Consider the following 25,800-nt stretch of genomic DNA (forward strand, 5'->3'; position numbering starts at 1 on the left):
TATGTCACATGATTGTCTCTTCACTCATGAGATGATAGCACTAAGCACTTTATGTAGATACAGGTGCATCTCACACAATGAGAATATCAGATTTCTTCAATACAAAAAGTGAAACTTATATATTATATAGAGTCATTACAAACAGAGTGATCTACTTCAAGTGTTGATTTCTGTTAATGTTGTTGATTATGGCTTACAGCCAATGAAAACCCAAAAGTCATTATCTCAGTAAATGAGAATACTTTATAACACCAGCTTGAAAAATGATTTTAAGATCCGAAATGTTGGCCTACTGAAATGTATGTTCAGTAAATGCACACAATACTTGGTCGGGGCTCCTTTGCATCAATTACTGCTGCGTGGCATGGAGGCGATCAGCCTGTGGCACTGCTGAGGTGTTATGGAAGCCCAGGTTGCTTTGATAGCAGCCTTCAGCTCGTCTGCATTGTTGAGTCTGGTGTCTCAGATCTTCCTCTTGACAATATCCCATTGATTGGCCAGCAAACTCACCTGACCTTAACCCCATAGACAATCAAGCACAGTGATACTGTTGTTTTTAAACCAGGTATTGGTACTTTTGGTAGTGTGGACAGGTGCCAAGTCCAGCTGGACAATGACATTTCCACCTCCAAAAAACATGCTGGCAGAAGGAATCATGAAGTGCTCTAAAATTTCCTGGTAAATGGCTGCGCTGACTTTGGTCTTGATAAAACACAGTGGACCTACACCAGCAGATGACATGGCTCCTCAAACCATCACTGATTGTGGAAACGTAACACTAAACCTCAAGCAGCTTCTTCCTCCAGACTCTGGGACCTTGTTTTTCCAAGGTCTAGTGTGAAGTACCTGGACACCTGTCCACACTGCCAATAGTACCAATTCCTGGTTTAAAAACAACAGTATCACTGTGCTTGATTGGCCAGCAAACTCATCTGACCTTAACCCTATAGAGAATCTATGAGGTATTGTCAAGAGGAAGATTAGAGACACCAGACCCAACAATGCAGATGAGCTGAAGGCTGCTATCAAAGCAACCTGGGCTTCCATAACACCTCAGCAGTGCCACAGGCTGATTGCTTCCATGCCACGACACATTGATGCAGCAATTGATGCAGAAGGAGCCCTGACCAAGTATTTACTGAACATACAACTTCCTGTTATATCGATTCACGTCTTGTATTGTTGTAATAAACTTTTGTTGATTTTACTCTGTATGGATAGACTTACACTCCATATTTTCTATAGGAATTCTATACTGTGGGAATGTCCTTAGAGACTACATGTTGTGGCCACTGACTTAGGCACTGGGCCCTACCGACACCTTATCTATAATGTCACTGGTTCAGTTGATACTGATTCTTATGCTTCTATGGGGAGCATGAAAATGAAAGTAAAACTGCAATTGAGTTTTTAAAGTGCAAAATCCCAGCATATACATTAAACCTTAAAAAAAAAAAAGAAAAAAAAAAAATCACAAAAGGGGAATATGCATAATAAATGCAGCAAAAACCCTCAAATCAGATGGCTGTTGTGTATTTTGGTGCAGATATTTATTTTACTCATTTGTACAGTGCCATGATATTCCACAGCACTTTACAGACATCATCACAGTCCCTATTGGGGCTCACAGGTTAAATTCCCTATCAGAATGTCTTTTGAGTGTGGGAGGATAAAAAACCCGGGCAAACATGAGGAAAGCTTACAAACATCTTGCAGATGTTGTCATGGTGGTATGTAAACCCAGGACCCCAGAGATCCAAAGCAACAGTGATAACCATTGAGCCACAGGCAAAACACTGTGGGGAAACAACCACAACATTTCTGCACATTGGAACATGGCTTTAGGGAGAAATAAGGTGCCACAAAGCACGCAGTGCAGGTTGTGAACTATCTGCTATATCAGCCGGCAGGGCACTGCAATGTTCAGCAATCTGCATGAGGGGGTATTGCATTTACATACACAAACTGATATATAACAGTAGCCAAGATGAAGAGAAAGTATGAATCCTCAGTTCTGCTAAACCAATTAGTGTTAATATGCTGAGAAGTGGAGAATCTCTAGTGCATGCTTACCCATGGGACAGGGATGGTTTCATGGAAGTTAAAGAATTCATGGGGGGCTGCATGGGGAGTTTCCCTGGGGGGTCGTTCTGCCTGCTCTTTTGGTGGCGCAGTAGAAGCAGCCTTCCTAGGTCTTCACACCAAGAGGAAAGGAGAGCTGGAAAAATGGAAATGGAATAAGAAATTAAACAGAACTGCAAACCATAAAATGCATAGCACTGTGTAAAGACAGGAGTAATGGGTAAATGACCAATTAGGCGTGCTATATATTTTACATAGTGCTGGAGGAACGAATCATTGTATCTATAAAGTGCACAAGTTGTCTTGAACTCCTGAACTGTAGAACATGTGTGATACAGCACAGAAAAATGGGATTAATGCACGCATGTAAGTTAGATGAGGAATCATGTAGAAACATAGCTAGGAGGATGGTGGCTAGCACGGATCCCACGCCTCACTGCATATAGTAAGCAGAGTGCAGTAGTCTCTGCACATTGCACACTGAGCCCAGCTTTGCCAGAGGGCAGACGTCAGCCTGACTACTGCACTTTACAGTAGTAGTACACTTTGTGTAGTGTGCAGAGCGCAGCAAGTGGTGATGGTATGACTGATATGCACTGCATGAACTGACAAGAGCACACTCAACAGGGCTGCAGTCACACATTGTGGGCTCAACATTTTCCAAAGTTGCTACAAAAATGCTAGGAACATGGACTGCTGCACTCTGCATAGGTAGCCTAGCAATCAAAATGACAAAGATTAAAGGGGTCGTCTAGTACTAGGACAACCACTTCTCAGTCTGAATGTTTATCCCCGTTAAAATAAAAACATCTATACCCCTTCCAATGCCGGCAATGTTCCAGTGGTGTCAGCCCTTGTGTGCCTGGGGCTCACGTGAGGTTGTTATGATACGTGAGCCCTGCGCCCAATCAGCTCTCACGTGACTGAGCGACCAGCTGCAGCCCTGACTTCCTACTCATTACTTATCCGCCAGAAGGTGGGGACAGTGACGTGAGAGCCGATTGGCCGCAGGGCTCACGTATCATAACAACGTCATGTGAGCCCCGGGAACGCGAGTGCTAACACTGTTGGAACGGGGCGGACATGGGAGGGGAGTATAACTATTTTTATTTATCAGGGGAAAACATTCAGACTGATAAGTGGTTGCCCTAGTAGTAGACCACCTCATTAATTTTATTTTTAAAACTTAAGAAAGCGAAAGCTAATTAATATAGTGGAAATCCAAAACTTGCCCAATGGTCATTTTTCCCATAGTGATGCGAAACTATTAAAACATCACCCTTAGGGTGGCAGCCCATAATGTTTAAAGGGATATCCTACTCATAAATGGTTAACATTGCAAAGTGTTTGTATAATGAGCAACTTTGCAGTTTCCTTTTTCAATAGAGCTTGCAAGCGCGGCTCTGCAGCTCGGGACTCCTGGGTTGTTTTGCTTGTAACATCAGAGTGCACAGTTCAATTCATTGTAAGAATGCTGTCAATCAAGCAAGAGAGTCCCCACACCTACAAATTAGAAAGCGGGTAGGCAAGAGCGTGGAGTGTTCCTGCCAAACAAGAGTCGGGTCATGTAGCAGCACGTGCTTTTGCTCATTTGGAAAGCTTCGTTATCTAGTGAAGTGCCCTCTGCGGTGTTTAGAGCCACTATAACTAATGTACACCTCTTCAATTATACACAAGTGTTACTTGAGTTAGGGGCCCACTTGGGGGAGCTTGCCCCACCCCACCTGGGAATCAAGTCCTGACCACGACCCTGGAAATCAGTAAGATATAATGGCTAGGAACTGAATAGTCATTCATGGATCCTTATTACACTATTATTGAACTGGCTTCAGGGTGGGCATAGCGTGCCACGGCAATCCATGGTATCCTAGGCATGTGGCGTTGGGAGAGAGGCTGAGGCTCAGCAAGATATATGTGGGCTTGGCACATGCAGACAAAAACAGATGGCAAGCACGACCAGAGCAGACACTGGGGAGCGCACACACGCCTCCATAGTGTCACACTTGCTGCCTCTCCCCTGCAGGCGGAAAGACACAAACACAGACAATGATGTAGTCTAACGCAAGAGGAGTGGTGATCATTGCTACGGAGCCTACAATAAGAAATGGGTACTTAGACACATACACACAGATACATCTAATCTACACTCAAAGAAAATACGAATAAGAATTTTTATTGACATTCGGGAACCGATAGTTAACAGTCCTGGACTATTGACCAGGATAGGAACATAGGATAAAGCGTCTACTCAGCAGCTTCCTAGCCAGTGCATTTACAGCTAAAGCCCATCAATATATATGCAAACACTAAACCTGCAATGGGAGAGGAGTACAAGATATTAACAATTACCACTAGATGGCGCAGTTGCCTTCATTTCCTGACAGATCAAATGAAAGTACATACAATGGCTTCATGTAGCAGACACTTCAAATTTCCCACCTCTTTGCTACTCATTGGCAGTCTTTTGAATGATTGTCATACACATGCCCTTGTTTACATTCACCTGCTGGCAGCACTTTGACAATTACACACAAAATGAACCTTGTGGAGCTGTAAGATCAGAATTGATGATCAGAATGAATGAGAGAATGAAGCAGCTGATGTAGAGAATCTAATGTGTGCTTATCTTCAGAAAATTGGCCCAGTATAGAATTTTTTTATGTTTTGGCGCTTTTATACAATAAAAACTATTTTATATAAAATAATTTCTTTTGCATCGCTTTATTCTGAGAGCTATCATTTTTTATTTTTTCGCTGATGACGCTGTATGGCGGCTCGTTTTTTGAGGGACAAGATGATGTTTTCAGCGGTACCATGGTTATTTATATCAATCTTTTAGATCGCGTCTTACTCCACTTTTTGTTCGGTGGTATGATGATAAAGCATTGTTTTGTGCCTTGGTTTTTATTTATGTTTTTACGGTGTTCACTGAAGGGGATCTAGTAGGACAGTTTTATAGGTCGGGTTGTTACGGACGCGGAAATACTAAATATGTGTAATTTTATTAATTTTTTATTTACATAAAGAAATGTATTTATTGGAACAGTAATTATTATTTTTTCTTTATTTAGGAATTTAGAAAAAAATATTTTTACACAGTATAATATTTATCTTTTTAATTTTTTTTAACTTGCCCCAGGGTGGGACATCACTGTATAAAGTCAGATCGCTGCTCTGAGACTTTGCACAGCACTGTATCAGATCAGCGATCTGACAGGCAGTGAAGGAGGCTTGCCGATGCCTGCTCTCAGCAGGCACTGAGAAACCATCTCCCTGTAGTACCCGGAAGGACCCCGCAGCCATCTTGGATCCAGGGGTCTGAAGGGAGGGAGAACCTCAGAACAACGCGATCACATCGTGTTGTTCTGAGGGAAGCACGCATTGAGCCCCCTCCCTGCACGATGCTTCTCTATGCCACCGGAACGCTGTGATCTAGTTTGATCAGCTGTGATAATCAGCTGACACCCGGCCGTGCTCCCCCTGTGAGCACGGCTTATCACATGTGACGTACTATTCCGTCCATGGGAATTAGGGCCCAGGTCACATGGACAAAATGTCGGATGGCAGAAAGGGGTTAATAAATCTTAATTAAACCATACTTACGACATCACCCATTCCACAGACGCCATTGACTTCTGCAAAAGAATTAAAATAACAAATAAAAATATTCCTCACCTTTTTGCAGAGAAATTGATAATCCATTTGTCCCATGACGGGTCTAGCTCTGCTACATCTAGATGGCAGGTTGCATGATGTGACCATACAGCCTATCATCCAGCAGAGACACTGAGTAGTGTGTGCTCAGTGTCTCCCTATGAACTCCTATTACCAGTCTGCCACCACCGCGAGATTGAGAAAGTTCTCCTGCTCGCGGTGCCGTCAGAAACGTCCTGGGAGTTCACAGCCAATGAACTTACTTCACCGATCTGATGTCAGCGCGAGCACCGTGGGAAAATTTCAATAAACAATACAAAGGTGATATCAACCCTCAACTATCACCTCACTTGCGGCTGAGAGCTGATGTTTTTAGCCTGGTGTGGGGGGGCAGTATCCATGGCCCCTTCCTAGGCTATTAATAACAGCCCACGGCTGTCTACATAACCTTTGCTAGTTATTAATTATAGGGGGACCCTACGTCTTTTTTTTTTTTTTTTGGGGGGGGGGGGGGGGCATTTTAACAGCCAGCAAAGGCCAGGTATAAAGCTGTGAGCTGATATTAATAGCCTGGGAAGTTCCATGATTATTTCCCCCTTCCCAGGCTATAAACATCTGCCCCCAGCCGTCAGCTTTCCCTCTGCTGGTTGAGAAAATTACCCATTTCAGACAAATAATCCTTTAATATTTAAGTACATGTACAGTAAGCTATATATGCATTGTATTAATTGTATATGTCACTGACATCTGTATATCTATCTATGCTATGTGTTTTTACTGTATGTAATCTATCTATTCTATCCTGTCGGCTCCTGCTGTGATTTTACACTTAGTGGCTGCTGAATTGCCGGCTTTTCTTCTATGTAACATATATACATATACAGTATATATACTGTATGTATGTGTGTATGTCACTGACATCTATATGTCTATCTATTCTATGTATATATCTATTCTATACTAAGCTGTCAGTGTGATTTTACTGTACGCAGCAGATGAATTGCCGGCTTTTCAAATGTGTAAAACTCAGATAGCACTCGCATGGTCCGAGTGCTGTGCAATTTTATTCTCACACCTATTGACTTCTATTGCTGAATACAATCTGATTTCCTATTACAATCGCAGCATGCTGTAATTTTTTTCCAGTCTGATCGTGATCTAAGTTGGAAAAAAAAACGGAGATGAACACACAATGATAGAATAACATTTGTCTGATTTCATCGGAAGTGGGAATGAGCCCTTAGGGTACCGTCTCACAGTGGCACTTTGGTCGCTACGACGGCACGATCCGTGACGTTCCAGCGATATACATACGATCTCGCTGTGTTTACACGCTACTGCGATCAGGGACCCCGCTGAGAATCGTACGTCGTAGCAGATCGTTTGAAACTTTATTTCGTCGCTGGATCACCCGCTGTCATCGCTGGATCGGTGTGTGTGACACCGATCCAGCGATGTGTTCGCTTGTAACCAGGGTAAACATCGGGTTACTAAGCGCAGGGCCGCGCTTAGTAACCCGATGTTTACCCTGGTTACCATCGTAAATGTAAAAAAAACCACTACATACTCACCTTCTGATGTCTGTCACGTCCCTCACCGTCAGCTTCCCGCACTGACTGTGAGCGCCGGCCGTAAAGTAAAAGCAGAGCACAGCGGTGACGTCACCGCTGTGCTGTGCTTTACGGCCGGCACTGACACATAGTCAGTGCGGGAAGCTGATGGCGAGGGACGTGACAGTCACCGGAATGTGAGTATGTAGTGTTTTTGGTTTTTTTACATTTACAATGGTAACCAGGGTAAACATCGGGTTACTAAGCGCAGCCCTGCGCTTAGTAACCTGATGTTTACCCTGGTTACCCGGGGACTTCGGCATCGTTGGTCGCTGGAGAGCTGTCTGTGTGACAGCTCTCCAGCGACCACACAACGACTTACCAACGATCACGGCCAGGTCGTATCGCTGGTCGTGATCATTGGTAAATCGTTTAGTGTAACGGTACCCTTACTCTGATGGCAGGTTTACACCCCCTGGTATTATCTCAAGCAGCTTCATTAGGTGTCACCAGAAATGGCTTCCAGTGAACAGACTGTCTCGTCAAGAGTTCATTTGTGGAGTCACTGGCTTTCAGAAAGTGTTTGTGCCCATCAGAAGTGTTTAGCAGAGGCAGTGCTATACACAGCTCCATACAGTGCTGAGACCTATCCACATCTGTTCTAAGCCAGAATAAGGCAAGGACCTCTAATGTAAGTAATGGGGAATGATAGTGCATCATTCTGCCATGAATTTGGAATAAATCATAATTACCCATCATCTTGCAATGTCATGCCATTCCATCTGAATTGTACATTTCAAATTAATCGTTAACGTGTAAACAGGCTGCTGTTCATCCAGTGAAATGATCTTTTGCGCAGCTCAAAAGATCACCATTCTCGGCAATGCATAGTTATTTGTAAACTGGACTCACACTGCAGAGAGTCATGGGAGTTTATGTGCACTAAGCGTTATATTACCGATTGTTTATTTTGGTCTGCTTGTGTAAAAAGGCATTGAAACGACGGCTCATTGATAAAAATGCTGCTGGTTGGTCTGTGTAAATAGACACTGCGTAACAACATCATGTGCTGCAATTGGACAATTATTATTATTATTTATTTATATAGCACCATTAATTCCATGGTGCTGTACATGAGACGGGGTTACATCAAAATACAAATATCACTTACAGTAAATAAACTAACAATTACAGACTGATACAGAGGGGAGAGGACCCTGCCCTTGTGGGCTTACATTCTCCAGGGACCCAAAACACCTCCAGGCTATGCAAGGACCATGTCACAAAGGAGAGGCAAGGATGGAGGCTCCATAAGAGGACATGGCCTCCACTATCACCCAACCTCAACCCAATTGATATGGTTTGGGATGAGTTATATACCAAAGTGAAAGCAAAGCAGCCAACAAGTTGTCAGTACCTCTCTGGGAAATCCTACAAGAATATTACAAGCCATTTCAGGTGAGGCCTGAATAAGCTTCTTGAGAAAATTCCAAAGCTGTCATCAGACTAAAAAGGGGGGAACTTTGAGGAATCTAGGGTTCTGACTGGTTTCACACGTTTCTTCAAACCATGTTTTCATAGGTGTCCCTTTGTGGTTTTGCTGTCTTCAGTCTAAATGTACAATGTGCACTTTCCAATGAGAACAACGAAAACAAAACTATAGTATGAGGATATCCCTTTTATGGGTCCCGACTCCCTACACAACGCAATTGTAATTAAAAGCAAATCCTGATGACTTTTCGAGAGAAGCAGTTCAGATCTACTGTCATATTGTAGCTCTTTTGTGGGTTTTCAGTGGTTAGGTTATGTGCACAATTCAGCATCGGAAGTGGAAAGCACTACACTCTTCCTTTATAACAGGAAAAAAACCAATAACAAAATAGAGAGTGAACGCAGTTGAAAAAAAAAAATCACAGAAAAATACTTGTCAGACACCATATGTGATACATGACTGTCTATATGTGGTTTCTTTAAAGGGAACCGGTCACGTGAAAAAATGCTGCAGATATTGGGTTAACAGGGTTCTGAACCTGCACTTGGAGCCTGGCTGCGGAAAGGAAATTACCTTTATTCCTCCTGGGAGTATTTGGCGTTCAGTCACGGGGCTGGCACCGGCGCAGGTTCAGTCACCGCTCTGTGCTCAGCCAGGCCCTAATGCTAAGCCAGCTGTCAGTCAGCACTAGGGGTGCGGTAACAGCGACCGCTCTCTATACACAGAGTGGTGACTGAATCAGCACCGCTGCCTGATTCAGAAAGGAATAAAGTTTGTTTTTTCCCTGCAGTTGGGCCCTAACTGAAGTCACCTGGCAGGTCGAGAATGCTATTAGCCTGCTGATTAACCCTATATCTGCAGGTTAATAGCCTTTTTTCACTATATAGGTTCCCTTTAAAAGAAGCACTCCCACAAAACACTTTTATTGCTTAAATCTGTGTAAATGTCAGTATTATGCAAGTGTGTTAATATACTCACTGATTGCCATTTTTCCTGGTTTCCAGCGCAGTTCCTCTTCTTACTTATGTGACTGTAATTCAGACTTGCTTACATTATATTGTGCTCTATGGGGCCAATTCAATAAGCCTAGTATTCTGATATTGCACACGTCAGGGTTCACACTGCGTTAGTGTGATCCGTTAAACGGACTATGTTACACCGCGGCATAACGCGGTGTAACGTAGTCCGTTAACGCCGCCATTACTTCCTATGGCAGACGCATCACTAGCGCACTCCCACAATGGGCGTGTGCTAGGGATGTTCCGTCATTGAGTGACGGACCCGAGACGCGGGCTGCAGCGTTTCCGGGTCCGTCACTGCTAGCGCAGATGGAGCTAGCAGATGCTCCATCTGCGCTAGCGCTGTGCCAAAGTCGGGACTTGCGTTAGTGCAGTCCGTTAGCGTATGCGCTGAACGGACTGCACTAACGCAATGTGAACCAAGCCTAAATGAACGGCTCGTTGGAGTACGATGTGCAGAATTCATAAAGAGCATTTTCTCAGTGGCGTGGCCTCATTGCATCAGAGACTGGAGTAGCATTTCTGGGGTAAGAAACGCCGCCACTTTTGATGAGCAAGTGTAGCCACTTCTCATTCCAGCTCCTCCCTGTCAAACAGGGAAGAAAACACCAAAAGTTGCAAATTGTTTACGCAACTCCACTTTGCACAAAAATCCAGCAACTTTTCAAGTGTTTTTCGACAGTTTTCAGGGGTAAAGGCTTGATGAATCGCTCCATATGTTTGTCTTTTACACAGTGAGCCTATGGAGCCTGGTTCTGAGCCTTGTACTGACGCTCCATAGGCTCACATTGTAAAAGTCACTGGTGCGTCACATGTACAGCCAGTGTGATACAGTGAATCAGAATTTCTGTCACGTGAGTGAGACCGAAGCGGCACTCGAAGACGGGAAATATACTTACACTACATGAATGCAGGTTTTGGCAATAAATAAAGTTTGGTGGAATGCTCCTTTAATATACTAGGATATGGCATTTACTTGCATTGTGGTTACTAATAGGATACTTGGAGGAAAAGAATATTATGCCAAGACACAGAGCATTGTGTCATGATGTGACAGGTTCCTGCCTGATAATAAAGGAAACATTTGCATACTGCTCACTGTAACTGGAGGATTGCTCCATTCTGCCACAAGTCTATTAAGTGAGTACACCTGAGGCTTCTTTCACACTTCAGTTGTTTGGCGTCAGTCTGCTCCGACATAGTGACGGATCGACGGATCCGTCACAATTGTTGAGAAAACGGTTCTAACGGATCCGTTTTTTTGACGGATCCGTTACTTGGGGGTTGTCTGGGAAAAGTATCTACTTTTTGGAGCATGCTCAATTAAAAAAGCGGATTGGGGCGACGGCTCCGCCAAATGACGGTCGAGACGGATCCGCTGCCCATAGGCGGCCTTTCTATGGAATGGCGGACGCGATGGATCCGTCGTGAACCGCCATTTCGGCGCAGACAAAAAACGTTATAATATCCGTCAATGTCTAGATGACGTCCGCCAAATCTCGACGGATCCGTCGCATGGCGGATGGAACGGACGACCATCCGCCACAATCCGTCGCTAATGCATGTCTATGGGAAAATAGCAGATCCGCCAAAAAAAATGGCGGATCCGCTATTTGACGAAAATGGAGGTTTCAAACTGACGCCAAAAGACTGAAGTGTGAAAGAGGCCTAAGCGATCTATTGAATAATGGACACGGATGCACTGTGAGGCCTGGTGACATATCCACATTAAGCCTCATACATCTCCTGAAATAACTAGGCAGGATAATGCACTGGATGCAGCCTTCGTGGGTATTCCGCATGCATGGCACCACGGCAGGTGTATGTTATCTGTTGAATGGTCTCATGCCCCATTACATGTGAGCCATGAGGTAGTGTAGGGTCTGCACACTAGCCAGCAGGCCATGTGTTGTGTAGTGACAGGTCTCACTCCTGGCTGGCTGGTTAGACATGGCACTGCTTACTGTTGATCTTGGTAATTAGTATGTCAGGAATGAGTTAAAGCTGTTTAGTACAAAAGAGAAGGAGGGGGGTGGGGGCCACACTAACACTTCTCCCCTCCCCCTCCTGGCTCACAGAAGCTGCCTGCACACTCCAAAGCTGTAAGCTGGGTGGATGTAGGAGAGCTGGGTGTGCAGCAGACTCCTCTCTGCACCATATGGCTGACTAACTGGCACTGTTGCTACATGAAACCAAACCTTTCCTTTCCATAGTAACTATAAATAGAGGTGGCACGGGCGTTACTGGAGGTCACAAAGTGCCCCTTCCAGAGCAGATCAGTGACTGGGCCAGGCCATGGCTACACATCACTATCACTTTAACTATTAAAATGCCAAGTAACTATATCTGTGTGTAGTAATACCGTAAGTAATAACAGATGCCACTAGTACAAACACTCCGCCAACACGCACCCTTAATTATTCAATTATTAGGCATAAAATACAAGTAGCTCGACAGAGAGAATCACCAGCCTAGTCATCGTATCCAGCTATTGTAAGCCAAATACAGGCTATCCAAAGTGGGGACATATACAGAGGACGCGATTCCCAATGTGGGCGACTGCTTCCCACAAGCAGCTCTCAGCATCACAATCTTATATGGTATCTGGCCAATAAAACGGAATAATCCCAAGCCTCCAGGATTAGCTCAGTCTCCATCATCTCTGAAGTGAGAGGAAGACAATACTTTTTGTACTAATTGATGTGATCCTCCAATTCCTACTGCCATATCTCAGTGGTCATATTCAATAGCCTCCTGTATGCTCAGACTGGCCCACAGGGACCAGGTGAATCCCAGCGGCCATCCCCCTATATGAGCAGCATTATATACAGACAGAGGCAGAATCTCATCAGTCAGAGAAGCTACACAATTATTATTCTATAGTAGCCAAGGTACATGTGTGAATGAGGGCAATGTAGCTGCTGATCAGTGGCCCCAACGGCAGTGTTACTGGTGGGCCCTATGTACCCCAGTCCGGCACTAATGTATGCACTGAGCTTACCTGAATGGAGGCGGCACTACAGTACAAGTGTTATCAAGTTGGTTGCAAACTTAGCACCTGAAGATGTTATTTGTCATAAATAAATGCCGACATCTTGTATCCAAAGCGAAATTCAAGATCTGAGCATATGACAAAGGGGCTGTGGGTGGAGATCGTTTCCGGTCTCTGTGCACGACACTGGTACCCACAAGGTTAATACCTAGACCCAGTTGACAGCTGGACCAATTAGGTCATGAAACAAAGGAAGCTAGGCAACTGTCCCAGGTGATGTGCAGAGTGCCTCAGTCGGCTCCTCCAGGCCGGGTTGGCAGGCAATGGAATCGATTGTTAGATGGGTAATACAGCAAGGACCGAAATAGCATCCACCTACAGAGCAGAGGAGTGAGGGGCAATGCAGCAGTCACAGAAGGGGGGAGGGGAGAAGACACTCATTGCACACTTGTGTCCTTTGCAGCTCTCAGCAAAGAAATGAAGCCAACACTAATGAAATATACAGACTTCTACTATAGACTAGACGGATCAGCTGGCAGAGAATAAACTGTTATGTTTCCTGGGAATCCCTGGGAAATCGGCTTTGCTGGTGTGAGAACATGGTCAAATAAAATGTGCAAGAGAGTGAAAGAAAGTTGTTCTTTCAATACAGTCATTATTTCGGCTTCTTATCTGGATTCCCAGCTGAGGAAACCAATGAAACTGGTGACTTGTGAAGTAAGCAAGCAGAAGTGAGGCATCAGTGATGGTCCCCTTCTGAGGGACATTTCTGTACCACCTATGTAATAACAAGTGCTCGAGACCCCGAAATGTGAAAAAAAAGAGACCTGTTAAATCTTCGCACTGGCCGCCTCATCACAGAAGGGGACAGCAGAAGCCCAGCTCCTACATGTGACACTTGTGTAAAAATAGAAGCGAGAGTCCTCAGGGGGGAACAGAGTGACACAGAGAAGAGGCAACATTATATGAAAATGACTCACCCCATTCTCCGGCTGACAGAAGTACGTGTGTCTCTGAGAGAAGCCATTATCATCATTACTTATTTACATGGCGCCAACATTTTCTACAGCCCTATGCATTCAAAGCAAAGTGTCACTTCCATGGAGCAGGAGAGGGATCCTCATCCTAATCAATATCCTTCGGCTGAGGCTTCAGGGGGGTCATGGTCTGTTCCATGGTTCCACACAATGGGACAGCTGGAGGAGGAGGTAGTTGTGTCACATTAGCTGTATAGAGAAAAGTCTGCAAATATACAGCCTTAGTTGTCCCTGAGATCTTCCTCACCTTGTTCTGGATCATTAGGATGAATAATTTATTTTCTGTGAGGCTGTTAACTTCTGGTGTTTCAAAGACAGATTGCAAAAAAGGAGGATGAGTCGATGACATGACATGTGGCACTACACACCTGACCATTACATTATCAGGATGCACCTCCGTAAGCCAAAGCATTACTGGGCACTACACACCTGACCATTACGTTATCAGGATGCACCTCCGTAAGCCAAAGCATTACTGGGCACTACACACCTGACCATTACATTATCAGGATGCACCACTGTAAGCCAAAGCATTACTGGGCACTACACACCTGACCATTACGTTATCAGGATGCAACTCCGTAAGCCAAAGCATTACTGGGCACTACACACCTGACCATTACATTATCAGGATGCACCTCCGTAAGTCAAAGCATTACTGGGCACTACACACGTGACCATTACATTATCAGGATGCATCTCCGTAAGTCAAAGCATTACTGGGCACTACACACGTGACCATTACATTATCAGGATGCACCACTGTAAGCCAAAGCATTACTGGGCACTACACACCTGACCATTACGTTATCAGGATGCAACTCCGTAAGCCAAAGCATTACTGGGCACTACACACCTGACCATTACATTATCAGGATGCACCACTGTAAGCCAAAGCATTACTGGGCACTACACACCTGACCATTACGTTATCAGGATGCAACTCCGTAAGCCAAAGCATTACTGGGCACTACACACCTGACCATTACATTATCAGGATGCACCACTGTAAGCCAAAGCATTACTGGGCACTACACACCTGACCATTACATTATCAGGATGCATCTCCGTAAGCCAAAGCATTACTGGGCACTACACACCTGACCATTACATTATCAGGATGCACCTCCGTAAGCCAAAGCATTACTGGGCACTACACACCTGACCATTACATTATCAGGATGCACCACTGTAAGCCAAAGCATTACTGGGCACTACACACCTGACCATTACATTATCAGGATGCACCTCCGTAAGCCAAAGCATTACTGGGCACTACACACCTGACCATTACATTATCAGGATGCACCACTGTAAGCCGAAGCATTACTGGGCACTACACACCTGACCATTACGTTATCAGGATGCAACTCCGTAAGCCAAAGCATTACTGGGCACTACACACCTGACCATTACATTATCAGGATGCACCACTGTAAGCCAAAGCATTACTGGGCACTACACACCTGACCATTACATTATCAGGATGCACCACTGTAAGCCAAAGCATTACTGGGCACTACACACCTGACCATTACATTATCAGGATGCACCTCCGTAAGCCAAAGCATTACTGGGCACTACACACCTGACCATTACATTATCAGGATGCACCACTGTAAGCCGAAGCATTACTGGGCACTACACACCTGACCATTACGTTATCAGGATGCACCTCCGTAAGCCAAAGCATTACTGGGCACTACACACCTGACCATTACATTATCAGGATGCACCACTGTAAGCCGAAGCATTACTGGGCACTACACACCTGACCATTACATTATCAGGATGCATCTCCGTAAGCCGAAGCATTACTGGGCACTACACACCTGACCATTACATCATCAGGATGCACCTCAATAAGCCGAAGCATTACTGGGCACTACACACCTGACCATTACATTATCAGGATTCATCTCCGAAAGCCGAAGCATTACTGGGCACTATACACCTGACCATTACATTATCAGGATGCATCTCCGTAAGCTGAAGCATTACTGAGCACTACACACCTGACCGTTACATTATCAGGATGCATCTCCGTAAGCTGAAGCATTACTGAGCACTACACACCTGAGAATTACATTATCAGGATGCATCTCCGTAAGCTGAAGCATTACTGGGCACTACACACCTGACCATTACATTATCAGGATGCATCTCCGTAAGCCGAAGCATTACTGGGCACTATACACCTGACCATTACGTTTATCAGGATGCACCTCCGTAAGTCAAAGCATTACTGGGCACTACACACCTGACCATTACATTATTAGGATGCACCTCTGTAAGCTGAAGCATTACTGGGCACTACACACCTGACCATTACATTATCAGGATGCACCGCCAGATGCCGAAGCATTACTGGGCACTACACACCTGACCATTACATTATCAGGATGCACCACTGTAAGCCGAAGCATTACTGGGCACTACACACCTGACCATTACATTATCAGGATGCACTGCCATAAGCCAAAGCATTACTGGGCACTACACACCTGACCATTACGTTATCAGGATGCACCTCTGTAAGCTGAAGCATTACTGGGCACTACACACCTGACCATTACATTATCAGGATGCACCACTGTAAGCCGAAGCATTACTGGGCACTACACACCTGACCATTACATTATCAGGATGCATCTCCGTAAGCTGAAGCATTACTAGGCACTATACACCTGACCATTATGTTATCAGGATGCACCACTGTAAGCCAAAGCATTACTGGGCACTACACACCTGACCATTACATTATCAGGATGCATCTCCGTAAGCCGAAGCATTACCGGGCACTATACACCTGACCATTACGTTATCAGGATGCACCTCCGTAAGCTGAAGCATTACTAGGCACTATACACCTGACCATTATGTTATCAGGATGCACCACTGAAAGCCGAAGCATTACTGGGCACTACACACCTGACCATTACATTATCAGGATTCATCTCCGAAAGCCGAAGCATTACTAGGCACTATATACCTGACCATTACGTTATCAGGATGCACCTCCGTAAGCCAAAGCATTACTGGGCACTACACACCTGACCATTACATTATCAGGATGCATCTCCGTAAGCTGAAGCATTACTGAGCACTACACACCTGACCGTTACATTATCAGGATGCATCTCCGTAAGCTGAAGCATTACTGGGCACTACACACCTGAGAATTACATTATCAGGATGCACCTCTGTAAGCCGAAGCATTACTGGGCACTACACACCTGACCATTACATTATCAGGATGCACCGCCAGATGCCGAAGCATTACTGGGCACTACACACCTGACCATTACATTATCAGGATGCACCTCCGTAAGCTGAAGCATTACTGGGCACTACACACCTGACCGTTACATTATCAGGATGCATCTCCGTAAGCTGAAGCATTACTGGGCACTACACACCTGAGAATTACATTATCAGGATGCACCTCTGTAAGCCGAAGCATTACTGGGCACTACACACCTGACCATTACATTATCAGGATGCACCGCCAGATGCCGAAGCATTACTGGGCACTACACACCTGACCATTACATTATCAGGATGCACCTCCGTAAGCTGAAGCATTACTGGGCACTACACACCTGACCATTACATTATCAGGATGCACCTCTGTAAGCTGAAGCATTACTGGGCACTACACACCTGACCATTACGTTATCAGGATGCACCTCCGTAAGCCAAAGCATTACTGGGCACTACACACCTGACCATTACATTATCAGGATGCACCGCCATAAGCCGAAGCATTACTGGGCACTACACACCTGACCATTACATTATCAGGATGCACCTCTGTAAGCTGAAGCATTACTGGGCACTACACACCTGACCATTACATTATCAGGATGCACCTCTGTAAGCCGAAGCATTATTGGCCACTACACACCTGACCATTACATTATCAGGATGCACCACTGTAAGCCGAAGCATTACTGGGCACTACACACCTGACCATTACGTTATCAGGATGCATCTCCGTAAGCCGAAGCATTACTGGGCACTATACACCTGACCATTACGCTATCAGGATGCACCTCCGTAAGCTGAAGCATTACTAGGCACTATACACCTGACCATTATGTTATCAGGATGCACCACTGAAAGCCGAAGCATTACTGGGCACTACACACCTGACCATTACATCATCAGGATGCACCTCAATAAGCCGAAGCATTACTTGGCACTACACACCTGACCATTACATTATCAGGATTCATCTCCGAAAGCCAAAGCATTACTAGGCACTATATACCTGACCATTACGTTATCAGGATGCATCTCCGTAAGCTGAAGCATTACTGAGCACTACACACCTGACCGTTACATTATCAGGATGCACCTCCGTAAGCCAAAGCATTACTGGGCACTACACACCTGACCATTACATTATCAGGATGCATCTCCGTAAGCTGAAGCATTACTGAGCACTACACACCTGAGAATTACATTATCAGGATGCACCTCTGTAAGCCGAAGCATTACTGGGCACTACACACCTGACCATTACATTATCAGGATGCATCTCCGTAAGCCGAAGCATTACTGGGCACTATACACCTGACCATTACGTTTATCAGGATGCACCTCCGTAAGCCAAAGCATTACTGGGCACTACACACCTGACCATTACATTATCAGGATGCACCACTGTAAGCCGAAGCATTACTGGGCACTACACACCTGACCATTACATTATCAGGATGCACCGCCATAAGCCGAAGCATTACTGGGCACTACACACCTGACCATTACATTATCAGGATGCACCACCATAAGCCGAAGCATTGCTGGGCACTATACACCTGACCATTACGTTATCAGGATGCACCTCCGTAAGCCAAAGCATTACTGGGCACTACACACCTGACCATTACATTATCAGGATGCACTGCCATAAGCCAAAGCATTACTGGGCACTACACACCTGACCATTACATTATCAGGATGCACCTCTGTAAGCTGCAGCATTACTGGGCACTACACACCTGACCATTACGTTATCAGGATGCATCTCCGTAAGCTGAAGCATTACTAGGCACTATACACCTGAGAATTACATTATCAGCATGCACCACTGTAAGCCGAAGCATTACTGGGCACTACACACCTGACCATTACATTATCAGGATGCACCGCCAGATGCCGAAGCATTACTGGGCACTACACACCTGACCATTACATTATCAGGATGCACCTCTGTAAGCTGAAGCATTACTGGGCACTACACACCTGACCATTACATTATCAGGATGCACCTCTGTAAGCCGAAGCATTACTGGGCACTACACACCTGACCATTACATTATCAGGATGCACCACTGTAAGCCGAAGCATTACTGGGCACTACACACCTGACCATTACGTTATCAGGATGCATCTCCGTAAGCCGAAGCATTACTGGGCACTATACACCTGACCATTACGTTATCAGGATGCACCTCCGTAAGCTGAAGCATTACTAGGCACTATACACCTGACCATTATGTTATCAGGATGCACCACTGTAAGCCAAAGCATTACTGGGCACTACACACCTGACCATTACATTATCAGGATGCATCTCCGTAAGCCGAAGCATTACTGGGCACTATACACCTGACCATTACGTTATCAGGATGCACCTCCGTAAGCTGAAGCATTACTAGGCACTATACACCTGACCATTATGTTATCAGGATGCACCACTGTAAGCCAAAGCATTACTGGGCACTACACACGTGACCATTACATTATCAGGATGCACCACTGTAAGCCGAAGCATTACTGTGAATTACACACCTGACCATTACATTATCAGGATGCACCTCTGTATGCCGAAGCATTACTGGGCACTACACACCTGACCATTACATTATCAGGATGCACCACTGTAAGTCGAAGCATTACTGGGCACTACACACCTGACCATTACATTATCAGGATGCACCTCTGTAAGCCGAAGCATTACTGGGCACTATACACCTGACCATTACGTTATCAGGATGCATCTCCATAAGCCAAAGCATTACTGGGCACTATACACCTGACCATTACGTTATCAGGATGCATCTCCATAAGCCAAAGCATTACTGGGCACTATACACCTGACCATTACGTTATCAAGATGCACCTCCGTAAGCCGAAGTATTACTGGGCACTACACACCTGACCATTACATTATCAGGATGCATCTCCGTAAGCTGAAGCATTACTGGGCACTACACACCTGACCATTACATTATCAGGATGCACCTCTGTAAGCCGAAGCATTACTGGGCACTACACACCTGACCATTACATTATCAGGATGCACCACTGTAAGCCAAAGCATTACTGGGCACTACACACCTGACCATTACATTATCAGGATGCACCTCTGTAAGCCAAAGCATTACTGGGCACTACACACCTGACCATTACATTATCAGGATGCACCGCCATAAGCCGAAGCATTACTGGGCACTACACACCTGACCATTACATTATCAGGATGCACCACCATAAGCCGAAGCATTGCTGGGCACTATACACCTGACCATTACGTTATCAGGATGCACCTCCGTAAGCCAAAGCATTACTGGGCACTACACACCTGACCATTACATTATCAGGATGCACTGCCATAAGCCAAAGCATTACTGGGCACTACACACCTGACCATTACATTATCAGGATGCATCTCCGTAAGCTGAAGCATTACTAGGCACTATACACCTGACCATTACATTATCAGCATGCACCACTGTAAGCCGAAGCATTACTGGGCACTACACACCTGACCATTACATTATCAGGATGCACCGCCAGATGCCGAAGCATTACTGGGCACTACACACCTGACCATTACATTATCAGGATGCACCTCTGTAAGCCGAAGCATTACTGGGCACTACACACCTGACCATTACGTTATCAGGATGCATCTCCGTAAGCCGAAGCATTACTGGGCACTATACACCTGACCATTACATTATCAGGATGCACCGCCATAAGCCGAAGCATTACTGGGCACTACACACCTGACCATTACATTATCAGGATGCACCGCCAGATGCCGAAGCATTACTGGGCACTACACACCTGACCATTATGTTATCAGGATGCACCACTGTAAGCCAAAGCATTACTGGGCACTACACACCTGACCATTACATTATCAGGATGCATCTCCGTAAGCCGAAGCATTACTGGGCACTACACACCTGACCATTACATTATCAGGATGCACCTCTGTATGCCGAAGCATTACTGGGCACTACACACCTGACCATTACATTATCAAGATGCATCTCCGTACGCCGAAGCATTACTGGGCACTACACACCTGAGAATTACATCAGGATGCACCTCTGTAAGCCGAAGCATTACTGGGCACTATACACCTGACCATTACGTTATCAGGATGCATCTCCATAAGCCAAAGCATTACTGGGCACTATACACCTGACCATTACGTTATCAGGATGCACCTCCGTAAGCCGAAGCATTACTGGGCACTACACACCTGACCATTACATTATCAGGATGCATCTCCGTAAGCTGAAGCATTACTGGGCACTATACACCTGACCATTATGTTATCAGGATGCACCACTGTAAGCCGAAGCATTACTGGGCACTACACACCTGACCATTACATTATCAGGATGCACCTCTGTAAGCCGAAGCATTACTGGGCACTACACACCTGACCATTACATTATCAGGATGCACCTCTGTAAGCCAAAGCATTACTGGGCACTACACACCTGACCATTACATTATCAGGATGCACCACTGTAAGCCAAAGCATTACTGGGCACTATACACCTGACCATTACATTATCAGGATGCACCACTGTAAGCCAAAGCATTACTGGGCACTATACACCTGACCATTACATTATCAGGATGCACCTCCGTAAGTCAAAGCATTACTGGGCACTACACACCTGACCATTACATCATCAGGATGCACCTCTGTATGCCGAAGCATTACTGGGCACTACACACCTGACCATTACATTATCAAGATGCATCTCCGTACGCCGAAGCATTACTGGGCACTACACACCTGAGAATTACATCAGGATGCACCTCTGTAAGCCGAAGCATTACTGGGCACTATACACCTGACCATTACGTTATCGGGATGCACCTCCGTAAGCCGAAGCATTACTGGGCACTACACACCTGACCATTACATTATCAGGATGCATCTCCGTAAGCTGAAGCATTACTGGGCACTATACACCTGACCATTACATTATCAGGATGCACCTCTGTAAGCCAAAGCATTACTGGGCACTACACACCTGACCATTACATTATCAGGATGCACCTCTGTAAGCCAAAGCATTACTGGGCACTACACACCTGACCATTACGTTATCAGGATGCACCTCCGTAAGCCGAAGCATTACTGGGCACTACACACCTGACCATTACATTATCAGGATGCATCTCCGTAAGCTGAAGCATTACTGGGCACTATACACCTGACCATTATGTTATCAGGATGCACCACTGTAAGCCGAAGCATTACTGGGCACTACACACCTGACCATTACATTATCAGGATGCACCTCTGTAAGCCAAAGCATTACTGGGCACTACACACCTGACCATTACATTATCAGGATGCACCACTGTAAGCCAAAGCATTACTGGGCACTATACACCTGACCATTACATTATCAGGATGCACCTCCGTAAGTCAAAGCATTACTGGAGGACACTACACACCTGACTGTTACATTATTACATTAGCAAGATGCACCTCTGTAAGCCGAAGCATTACTGGGCACTACACACCTGAACGCTCATCAAACTAAATCCTTAAAAATGCTCTTTTATTTAATAAAGTATTATTAAACGTTATAAAAAACCACAAACAACCATACTACATATAATGCCCACCAGGCAAAATTAAAGATTCTGACCAGGTCAGATAATGCCCATTACATTATTAGGGTGCCCCTCCGTAACCCACAGTGGTGTGGGCCTTACTGCTGCTGATATCACACTAGCCTGACGAATTCTAGCTGTGTATGGCATTGGAAGACCAGGTAGTTACACCAAATGGTGGTTGACCACACTGAAACCCAGTCTGCGACGAGTCCTCCTCCTCACAGAACAAACACTAGAACTGCTGGGTGTATGTTGGCATTACACTTGTAATTTAATAGATATTTCCTCAGACAATCTCTAATAATCATACGTTGAGGTTTTAGACAATCCTAAGGGACTCTATACTTGTCACACAGGGCGGACCCAGACAGAAGAGAGACCTGTGCAATAACAGTATGTGTGCCCTTTACAGTCCAATAGTTCATCATACTGCACCCCTTTATGTGCTGCTTTGGAGGTGGAAGTGGCTCTCTTACTGCTAGGCCCCAGTGTGGCCGCACATGCTGCACCATAAGTACGCCTGTCCCTAAGACGCACTCCCATCAAAGGTGCCTCTATCACCTCAATTACTACACAAATCATTTACCTTTTTTACCTGCTAGAAGTAGACATGTTTAGTCAAACAGGGCGGTCACATTATTTAGTTTTCAAACATTAAAAGGGGACTTTTTAACCCCACCCTTCAGAAGTTATGAGAGCTCATCATTTTAAGCTGTAGACATTTCTTTGTTTCTAATATCAGTGTACTGGTGGGAAATAAAGAGAAGGATTTCTCCAAATACATTACATCGCTGATCTTGGGTTCAAACTTTTGCCAATTCGTAAAGCAGAAGTCCAGGGTGTGAATCCAACCAAGGCACATCTACATATAGCATGCATTGCATTCCAATCCATCATGGCTTTTCAAAGTAAGCACACCAGTCTCATCAGCTACAAGAGATGTATGTAATCATATAATCAGTCTGTATTGTGAGATCTAGTAGCAGGTCTGCTTTAAAGCCGCTAGTTGGACTAATTAATTATGTTAATTCTATTAGGTACAATTTCTGCAGGGAATGCAAACATCGGTGTAGAAGAGGTAGAATATACTAAGGGTGCGTGTCCACTGTCCGGGTTTACGGCGCTTTGGACGGAGTGGAAAATCCGCTCCGCCTAAAGCGCCGCTCCCTTCTGAACGCACGGTGATTCCGGATGTGTTCATTGCACACATCCGGAATCTCCACGCCCTATGCATAGGGCCCTGTGATTTACGTTGCAGCGACGGAGCATCGCCGCAAGGTAAACAGACATGCCGAGTTCTAAAAAGATGCGCCGCATGTCTGTGAACACAGGGCCGCCGGGTGCGTGTTCGCACGCATAGTGGAGACGGGATTTCATAAAATCCCCTCCACTATGCTGTAACATCTATGCGTTCAATCCCCAGCTAATCCAGATGTAAACCGGCCCGTGGACACATACCCTTAGTAGCAAATGTCCAAATGTTGCTAATTTCCTGTAGAATGTATGATAATAGAAAAAAATGGAGTCCAGCTCAGCAGAACTGGATTTTCCTTTTCTTTTTCAAAAGAAAATATGGTACATACAAAAGAAAAATGCATGGTCGACATGACCCAGTCGACGCGTTTCGACTGCACTAGGCACTCTTACTCATGACTCACGACAATGTATGATAGTCAGTGAGTCCCCGAGGCACACTGCTCTACCTTCCATCTTTATGGGAACAAACAACCATCTCTGTTACTGCAAAGTGATGCGATTTTGTTCTGAATCGTAGCTTAATGCTTTCCTCTGTCTATATTTAACCTTGTAATATCCTTGCAATACATTGTGGCAGAAGTCTGCCATTTCCCAGCAAGGTCAAGATTATGCAGCAAATCTCCTTTTCCCTAGTACATCTGGACGGCCTTGTACGTACCTGCTCATTTACAGCAAAGCAGCATATGGCGGCACAAGATACAGAGCAGAGTCATGCTAATGGAAGGCCGCAGTCAGGTGCAGTAGCCCATATGTCTCCACAGACCTCATGTAACCTGAGCACTGCTCTCAACCACAGCAGCCAAAGCAAGCACAGTGACCACATCTAAAACTACTTTCTATGTAGGTTCTTATTTACCCACATTACTAAAAGGTCAAGTAAGTGCAAACACTTATGTAGGAGAGCCAGACAGGAGAATTAAAGGGAACCTGTCAGGTGATTCACGCTGCTTGAACCATCAGCAAATATGCATGTGTCACTCCTCTCCAGCGTTTCTGAGAAAACATATGTCAAATGGGGGACTGGGAACAAATCGGCGGCGATTACCAACACATAAAGAGAGACCTGTCAATCATGCAGAGAAGGGCAAGATGCCAGTGGGGGCCCACCTTGGTTTGTGCCCCCTATTTAAAGCAAATTTCTCTGAAATGCCAGAGCAATTCAGAGTAAAACGAGGGTATTTTGTAAGTTTCATGCTGCCCATGGTTCTGGCAGCGCAAATCACATGACAGATTCCCTTTAAATGTAAACATTTCTATTGAGAAAAAACAAACAATGTGCAATATGTATAAAAAATAAAGCACATTTGCCACAGGTCACAGAAAAAAGGTGATGTGTGTCCTGAAATCAGAAACACAATTTCCCACATTTATTAAAAGGGAACCTGTCACCCCCCCCCCCAGGCGTTTGTAACTAAAAGAGCCACCCTGTGCTGCACTAATGCTGCATTCTGACAAGGTGGCTCTTTTAGTTCGGGTCCCTGGCACTGCTGCAATAATCGCTTTTGAAATTTGTCCCTCATACCTTGAAATCGCCAGGGGGCAGGTCTTTCCCCCTTAATCCAGATGCCTCACAGCCGTCACTCATGGCCTCTGCGCGTCATTAGCGTTCCAGGCGCCTGCTCTGTTATTTTTTTTTTCGGGGATGCGCAGTTGCGTTCCCTTTCGAACTTACAGCGCAGGCGCCGGGAACGCTAATGAAGGAAGAGGAGGCGGCGCCCGGTGCACATACTCAAAACGCACCACACATAAAACTCGCCACACGCAAAACTCGCCATGCGCAAAACTTGCTACACACAACTTGCTACACTAACCTGTCACATGCAACTCG

The 25,800-nt window shown here is 45.2% G+C and overlaps 1 protein-coding gene across 9 annotated transcripts in view; it reads right to left on the bottom strand.

Annotated features, from left to right (window-relative positions):
- ZMIZ1 (zinc finger MIZ-type containing 1) overlaps positions 1-25,800 on the bottom strand; it is a 626,177-nt gene that overhangs the window by 41,988 nt on the left and 558,389 nt on the right. For all 9 annotated transcript variants that reach the window (XM_077259396.1, XM_077259401.1, XM_077259397.1 and 6 more), the window contains one exon: positions 2,074-2,218. In XM_077259396.1, coding sequence (XP_077115511.1) covers positions 2,074-2,218 — 145 coding nt within the window. The remainder of the gene's footprint in view (positions 1-2,073; positions 2,219-25,800) is intronic.

Source organism: Ranitomeya variabilis, chromosome 4 (assembly GCF_051348905.1).
Source record: "Ranitomeya variabilis isolate aRanVar5 chromosome 4, aRanVar5.hap1, whole genome shotgun sequence".
Taxonomy (NCBI): Eukaryota; Metazoa; Chordata; class Amphibia; order Anura; family Dendrobatidae; genus Ranitomeya; species Ranitomeya variabilis.